Source organism: Ranitomeya variabilis, chromosome 1 (genome assembly GCF_051348905.1).
Source record: "Ranitomeya variabilis isolate aRanVar5 chromosome 1, aRanVar5.hap1, whole genome shotgun sequence".
Lineage (NCBI taxonomy): Eukaryota > Metazoa > Chordata > Amphibia > Anura > Dendrobatidae > Ranitomeya > Ranitomeya variabilis.
In genome coordinates this window covers 550362027-550371161 of record NC_135232.1, presented here as the reverse complement: position 1 = coordinate 550371161, position 9135 = coordinate 550362027, and the positions used below count along the sequence as shown (strand labels likewise).

At 55.1% G+C, this 9135-nt stretch overlaps 1 protein-coding gene and 1 pseudogene across 1 annotated transcript in view; one reads left to right on the top strand and one right to left on the bottom strand.

Annotated features, from left to right (window-relative positions):
* Positions 1-208: 208 nt before the first annotated feature.
* Positions 209-9135, bottom strand: part of PMVK (phosphomevalonate kinase) — a 75210-nt gene continuing 66283 nt past the window's right edge. Inside the window, exons 2-5 of the mRNA XM_077255604.1 lie at positions 1286-1349; positions 918-1070; positions 659-788; positions 209-574 (exon numbers count right to left, since the gene is read on the bottom strand). Of these exons, the coding sequence (XP_077111719.1) occupies positions 429-574; positions 659-788; positions 918-1070; positions 1286-1349 (493 nt within the window). The 3' untranslated portion in view covers positions 209-428. The remainder of the gene's footprint in view (positions 575-658; positions 789-917; positions 1071-1285; positions 1350-9135) is intronic.
* The window catches only part of LOC143793837 (uncharacterized), a 72437-nt pseudogene continuing 64691 nt past the window's right edge, over positions 1390-9135 (top strand).

Sequence of the window (9135 nt, the reverse complement as noted above, 5' to 3'; positions counted from 1 at the left end):
CATTATTAAAATGTTAAGTTGGCATTTATTGTTATAAGGGAACTCACCGTCCCCCACTGATAGTGTCCACACACCTGCTTCCCCCCCCCTCGCTACTGGTGTTAACGTACCCCCTTTCCCATCCCTATGCCAATGGTGTCCAAGTACCCCCTTTCCCCCGGCTAATGGTTCATGTTCGATAGTAGCTTATAAAGCACAGGACGCCATATTGGTTCCAGTCTTTAATCCCGAGTGGTACAGATGAGGCTTGATAATTCCGTGCCCTCGGAGCAGATGCCGACCGTCTCCACCCCGCCTGTATTACTGGTCTCGGACCACCATCACCTCCTCTCAGGAGGCCATGCAGACTCTCCGTCCTGTGCACTCGCTGCTTCTTGTCACTGATCCTGCAGCTGGCGGGTCCACGTCTCCCGAATGTCCCACACCTCTCACACTGGGGTCAGCCTGCTGAGGATAAAGGCCTGCAGTCCATGAAGCTGCTCATCCAGTGACGCCTGACACCCGTCATTAGTGATGGTCCAATCGTACATCACCCCAGTGTCCAACCCACACTCAGACTCCGCATCATCCACTCCTGGAAATGAAGAGCTCAGGTTAGTGCTCGTGGTACAGGGGGATGAAGACTTACAGGGGAATACATAGCTCATGGGGGACTCACCCGCGGTGTACACCCATCCCCGAGATCTCCGTGCCTCTGGAGAGGCCACCACACGGACTGTCTGCACTGCACCACCATACGTAGTCATGAACCAGTCTACGTCTGTCCGTCGCCGCGTGTCGCTGACAATCTGGGGGGAATCACACACCTCAATATTTTGTGCCATTCAGCCCACTTCTGTAACAATGTGCCACATCACCATGAAGCAGCAGCTGTAGGTGACACGGCGATGGAGAACTCCCTGACCATCATCTCTTACCCACACCGGTTGTGTCACCCCCTCCACTATGAGCCGGCAGAAGAATCCAGGGTCTGTGTTTCTCTTCTCCTCCCCCCAGCGGATCATGTCCGCCCGGTACCTCTCCTTATACTCGCTGGCGTCCAGCAGACGCTCGAAGTCCAGTGCCCGCTCCTGTGAAATGGGGGAGACTGTGGTCACAGCGGTGGCTGGATGGTGCAGGGTGATTACTGATGTACCCCCCATGCATGTGAGTGGCCTTCAGCCTGACCCTCAGGCAGTAACTGCAGTCAAACGGACCCAATGTGTCGGGGCCCCTAAGCATACTGATAGGGTAAGTGCAGGGGCCACATGATGCTGGAGGCTCATCAGGACAGGACAAGACTTACCAAGGCAAACTGTTGCTTTAGGGGTCCGGATAGGCGCAGGATGGCACAGACGTCCCTACCCAAACTTAAACCAGAAAAAAAGGGTCACAAGTCACCCCACAAGTATGATTAATAGAGGGATCAGACACTCTGCAAAGTGCCACCAGTACAACGCCACCACAACTACACTGCTGCCTTCACCACCACCATCACTACTACTAAACCGCCTTCACAACCACTATAGGGCCACACTACCACCACAGTCACCAGCAGTACGCCATCACCACTATAGCGCCACAATACCACCAGCAGTACGCCATCACCACTATAGCGCCACACTACCACCAGCAGTACGCCATCACCACTATAGCGCCACACTACCACCAGCAGTACGCGATCACCACTATAGCGCCACACTACCACCAGCAGTACGCCATCACCACTATAGTGCCACACTACCACCAGCAGTACGCCATCACCACTATAGCGCCACACTACCACCACACTGTCACCAGCAGTACGCCATCACCACTATAGCGCCACACTACCACCAGCAGTACGCCATCACCACTATAGCGCCACACTACCACCAGCAGTACGCCATCACCACTATAGCGCCACACTACCACCAGCAGTACGCCATCACCACTATAGCGCCACACTACCACCACACTGTCACCAGCAGTACGCCATCACCACTATAGCGCCACACTACCACCACTGTCACGTCAGTACGCCATCACCACTATAGCGCCACACTACCACCACACTGTCACATCAGTACGCCATCACCACTATAGCGCCACACTACCACACTGTCACCAGCAGTACGCCATCACCACTATAGCGCCACACTATCACCAGCAGTATGCCATCATCACTATAGCGCCACACTACCACCACACTGTCACATCAGTACGCTATTACCACTATAGCGCCACACTACCACCAAACTGTCAACAGCAGTACGCCATCACCACTATAGCGCCACACTACCACAAGCAGTACGCCATCGCAACTATAGCGCCACACTATCACCAGCAGTACGCCATCACCACTATAGCGCCACACTACCACCACACTGTCACATGAGTACGCCATCACCACTATAGCGCCACACTACTACCACACTGTCACCAGCAGTACGCCATCACCACTATAGCGCCACACTACCACCAGCAGTACGCCATCACCACTATAGCGCCACACTACCACCACACTGTCACCAGCAGTACGCCATCACCACTATAGCGCCACACTACCACCACACTGTCACATCAGTACGCCATCACCACTATAGCGCCACACTACCGCCACACTGTCACATCAGTACGCCATCACCACTATAGCGCCACACTACCACCACACTGTCACCAGCAGTACGCCATCACCACTATAGCGCCACACTATCACCAGCAGTACGCCATCACCACTATAGCGCCTCACTACTACCACACTGACCAGCAGTACGCCATCACCACTATAGCGCCACACTACTACCACACTCTCACCAGCAGTACGCCATCACCACTATAGCGCCACACTACCACCAGCAGTACGCCATCACCACTATAGCGCCACACTGTCATCAGCAGTACGCCATCACCACTATAGCGCCACACTACCACCAGCAGTACGCCATAACCACTATAGCGCCACACTGACCAGCAGTACGCCATCACCACTATAGCGCCACACTACCACCAGCAGTACGCCATCACCACTATAGCGCCACACTCTCACCAGCAGTACGCCATCACCACTATAGCGCCACACTACCACCAGCAGTACGCCATCACCACTATAGCGCCACACTACCACCACACTGTCACCAGCAGTACGCCATCACCACTGTAGCGCCACACTATCACCAGCAGTACGCCATCACCACTATAGCGCCACACTACCACAAGCAGTACGCAATCACCACTATAGCGCCACACTACCACCAGCAGTACGCAATCACCATTATAGCGCCACACTATCACCAGCAGTACGCCATCACCACTATAGTGCCTCACTACTACCACACTGACCAGAAGTACGCCATCACCACTATAGCGCTACACTACTACCACACTCTCACCAGCAGTACGCCATCACCACTATAGCGCCACACTACCACCAGCAGTACGCCATCACCACTATAGCGCCACAGTACCACCAGCAGTACGCCATCAAAACTATAGCGCCACACTACCACCACACTGTCACCAGCAGTACGCCATCACCACTATAGCGCCACACTACCACCACACTGTCACCAGCAGTACACCATCACCACTATAGCGCCACACTATCACCAGCAGTACGCCATCACCACTATAGCGCCACACACTCACCAGCAGTACGCCATCACCACTAAAGCGCCACACTCTCACCATCAGTACGCCATCACCACTATAGCGCCACACTACCACCAGTACGCCATCACCACTATAGCGCCACACTATCACCAGCAGTACGCCATCACCACTATAGCGCCACACTCACCAGCAGTACGCCATCACCACTATAGCGCCACACTACCACCAGCAGTACGCCATCACCACTATAGCGCCACACTACCACCAGCAATACGCAATCACCACTATAGCGCCTCACTACTACCACACTCTCACCAGCAGTACGCCATCACCACTATAGCGCCACACTACTACCACACTCTCACCAGCAGTATGCCATCACCACTATAGCGCCACACTACCACCAGCAGTACGCCATCACCACTATAGCACCACAGTACCACCAGCAGTACGCCATCACCACTATAGCGCCACACTACCACCACACTGTCACCAGCAGTACGCCATCACCACTATAGCGCCACACTACCACCACACTGTCACCAGCAGTACGCCATCACCACTATAGCGCCACACTACCACCACACTGTCACCAGCAGTACGCCATCACCACTATAGCGCCACACTACCACCACACTGTCACCAGCAGTACACCATCACCACTATAGCGCCACACTACCACCAGCAGTACGCCATCACCACTATAGCGCCACACTACCACCAGCAGTACGCCATCACCACTATAGCGCCACACTCTCACCAGCAGTACGCCATCACCACTATAGCGCCACGCTACCACCACACTGTCACCAGCAGTACGCCATCACCACTATAGCGCCACACTACCACCAGCAGTACGCCATCACCACTATAGCGCCACACTACCACCACACTCTCACCAGCAGTACGCCATCACCACTATAGCGCCACACTACCACCAGCAGTACGCCATCACCACTATAGCGCCACAGTACCACCAGCAGTACGCCATCAAAACTATAGCGCCACACTACCACCACACTGTCACCAGCAGTACGCCATCACCACTATAGCGCCACACTACCACCACACTGTCACCAGCAGTACACCATCACCACTATAGCGCCACACTATCACCAGCAGTACGCCATCACCACTATAGCGCCACACAAGCCAGCAGTACGCCATCACCACTATAGCGCCACACTACCACCAGCAGTACGCCATCACCACTATAGCGCCACACTACCACCAGCAATACGCAATCACCACTATAGCGCCACACTACTACCACACTCTCACCAGCAGTACGCCATCACCACTATAGCGCCACACTACCACCAGCAGTACGCCATCACCACTATAGCGCCACACTCTCACCAGCAGTACGCCATCACCACTATAGCGCCACGCTACCACCACACTGTCACCAGCAGTACGCCATCACCACTATAGCGCCACACTACCACCAGCAGTACGCCATCACCACTATAGCGCCACACTACCACCAGTACGCCATCACCACTATAGCGCCACACTATCACCAGCAGTACGCCATCACCACTATAGCGCCACACTCTCACCAGCAGTACGCCATCACCACTATAGCGCCACACTACCACCAGCAGTACGCCATCACCACTATAGCGCCACACTACCACCAGCAATACGCAATCACCACTTTAGCGCCACACTACCACCAGCAGTACGCCATCACCACTATAGCGCCACACTACCACCACACTGTCACCAGCAGTACGCCATCACCACTATAGCGCCACACTACCACCAGCAGTACGCCATCACCACTATAGCGCCACACTACCACCAGCAGTACGCCATCACCACTATAGCGCCACACTACCACCAGCAGTACGCCATCACCACTATAGCGCCACACTACCACCAGCAGTACGCCATCACCACTATAGCGCCACACTACCACCAGCAGTACGCCATCACCACTATAGCGCCACACTACCACCACACTGTCACCAGCAGTACGCCATCACCACTATAGCGCCACACTCTCACCAGCAGTACGCCATCACCACTATAGCGCCACACTACCACCAGCAGTACGCCATCACCATTATAGCGCCACACTACCACCACACTGTCACCAGCAGTACGCCATCACCACTATAGCGCCACACTACCACCAGCAGTACGCCATCACCACTATAGCGCCACACTACCACCAGCAGTACGCCATCACCACTATAGCGCCACTGTCACCAGCAGTACGCCATCACCACTATAGCGCCACACTCTCACCAGCAGTCAGCCATCACCACTATAGCGCCACAATACCACCAGCAGTACGCCATCACCACTATAGCACCACACTACCACCAGCAGTACGCCATCACCACTATAGCGCCACACTACCACCAGCAGTACGCCATCACCACTATAGCGCCACACTACCACCAGCAGTACGCCATCACCACTATAGCGCCACACTACCACCACACTGTCACCAGCAGTACGCCATCACCACTATAGCGCCACACAACCACCAGCAGTACGCCATCACCACTATAGCGCCACACTACCACCAGCAGTACGCCATCACCACTATAGCGCCACACTACCAGCAGCAGTACGCCATCACCACTATAGCGCCACACTACCACCAGCAGTACGCCATCACCACTATAGCGCCACACTACCACCAGCAGTACGCCATCACCACTATAGCGCCACACTACCACCACACTGTCACCAGCAGTACGCCATCACCACTATAGCGCCACACTCTCACCAGCAGTACGCCATCACCACTATAGCGCCACACTACCACCAGCAGTACGCCATCACCACTATAGCGCCACACTACCACCACACTGTCACCAGCAGTACGCCATCACCACTATAGCGCCACACTACCACCAGCAGTACGCCATCACCACTATAGCGCCACACTCTCACCAGCAGTACGCCATCACCACTATAGCGCCACACTCTCACCAGCAGTACGCCATCACCACTATAGTGCCACACTCTCACCAGCTGTACGCCATCACCACTATAGCGCCACACTACCACCAGCAGTACGCCATCACCACTATAGCGCCACACTACCACCAGCAGTACGCCATCACCACTATAGCGCCACACTACCACCAGCAGTACGCCATCACCACTATAGCGCCACACTACCACCAGCAGTACGCCATCACCACTATAGCGCCACACTATCACCAGCAGTACGCCATCACCACTATAGCGCCACACTACCACCAGCAGTACGCCATCACCACTATAGCGCCACACTACCACCAGCAGTACGCCATCACCACTATAGCGCCACACTACCACCAGCAGTACGCCATCACCACTATAGCGCCACACTACCACCAGCAGTACGCCATCACCACTATAGCGCCACACTACCACCAGCAGTACGCCATCACCACTATAGCGCCACACTACCACCAGCAGTACGCCATCACCACTATAGCGCCACACTACCACCAGCAGTACGCCATCACCACTATAGCGCCACACTACCACCAGCAGTACGCCATCACCACTATAGCGTCACACTACCACCAGCAGTACGCCATCACCACTATAGCGCCACACTACCACCAGCAGTACGCCATCACCACTATAGTGCCACACTACCACCAGCAGTACGCCATCACCACTATAGCGCCACACTACCACCACACTGTCACCAGCAGTACGCCATCACCACTATAGCGCCACACTCTCACCAGCAGTACGCCATCACCACTATAGCGCCACACTACCACCAGCAGTACGCCATCACCACTATAGCGCCACACTACCACCAGCAGTACGCCAACACCACTATAGCGCCACACTACCACCAGCAGTACGCCATCACCACTATAGCGCCACACTACCACCAGCAGTACGCCATCACCACTATAGCGCCACACTACCACCAGCAGTACGCCATTACCACTATAGCGCCACACTACCACCAGCAGTACGCCATCACCACTATAGCGCCACACTATCACCAGCAGTACGCCATCACCACTATAGCGCCACACTACCACCAGCAGTACGCCATCACCACTATAGCGCCACACTACCACCAGCAGTACGCCATCACCACTATAGCGCCACACTACCACCAGCAGTACGCCATCACCACTATAGCGCCACACTACCACCAGCAGTACGCCATCACCACTATAGCGCCACAGTACCACCAGCAGTAAGCCATCAAAACTATAGCGCCACACTACCACCACACTGTCACCAGCAGTACGCCATCACCACTATAGCGCCACACTCTCACCAGCAGTACGCCATCACTATAGCGCCACACTACCACCAGCAGTACGCCATCACCACTATAGCGCCACACTATCACCAGCAGTACGCCATCACCACTATAGCGCCACACTACCACCAGCAGTACGCCATCACCACTATAGCGCCACAGTACCACCAGCAGTAAGCCATCAAAACTATAGCGCCACACTACCACCACACTGTCACCAGCAGTACGCCATCACCACTATAGCGCGACACTACCACCACACTGTCACCAGCAGTACACCATCACCACTACAGCGCCACACACTCACCAGCAGTACGCCATCACCACTATAGCGCGACACTACCACCACACTGTCACCAGCAGTACGCCATCACCACTATAGCGCCACACTCACCAGCAGTACGCCATCACCACTAAAGCGCCACACTCTCACCATCAGTACGCCATCACCACTATAGAGCCACACTACCACCAGTACGCCATCACCACTATAGCGCCACAGTCTCACCAGCAGTACGCCATCACCACTATAGCGCCACACTACCACCAGCAGTACGCCATCACCACTATAGCGCCACACTACCACCAGCAATACGCAATCACCACTATAGCGCCACACTATCACCAGCAGTACGCCATCACCACTATAGCGCCTCACTACTACCACACTCTCACCAGCAGTACGCCATCACCACTATAGCGCCACACTACTACCACACTCTCACCAGCAGTACGCCATCACCACTATAGCGCCACACTACCACCAGCAGTACGCCATCACCACTATAGCGCCACAGTACCACCAGCAGTACGCCATCACCACTATAGCGCCACACTACCACCACACTGTCACCAGCAGTACGCCATCACCACTATAGCGCCACACTACCACCACACTGTCACCAGCAGTACGCCATCACCACTATAGCGCCACACTACCACCACACTGTCACCAGCAGTACGCCATCACCACTATAGCGCCACACTACCACCACACTGTCACCAGCAGTACACCATCACCACTATAGTGCCACACACTCACCAGCAGTACGCCATCACCACTATAGCGCCACACTACCACCAGCAGTACGCCATCACCACTATAGCGCCACACTACCACCAGCAGTACGCCATCACCACTATAGCGCCACACTACCACCAGCAGTACGCCATCACCACTATAGCGCCACACTACCACCAGCAGTACGCCATCACCACTATAGCGCCACACTACCACCAGCAGTACGCCATCACCACTATAGCGCCACACTACCACCACTCTGTCACCAGCAGTACGCCACCACTATAGCGCCACACTC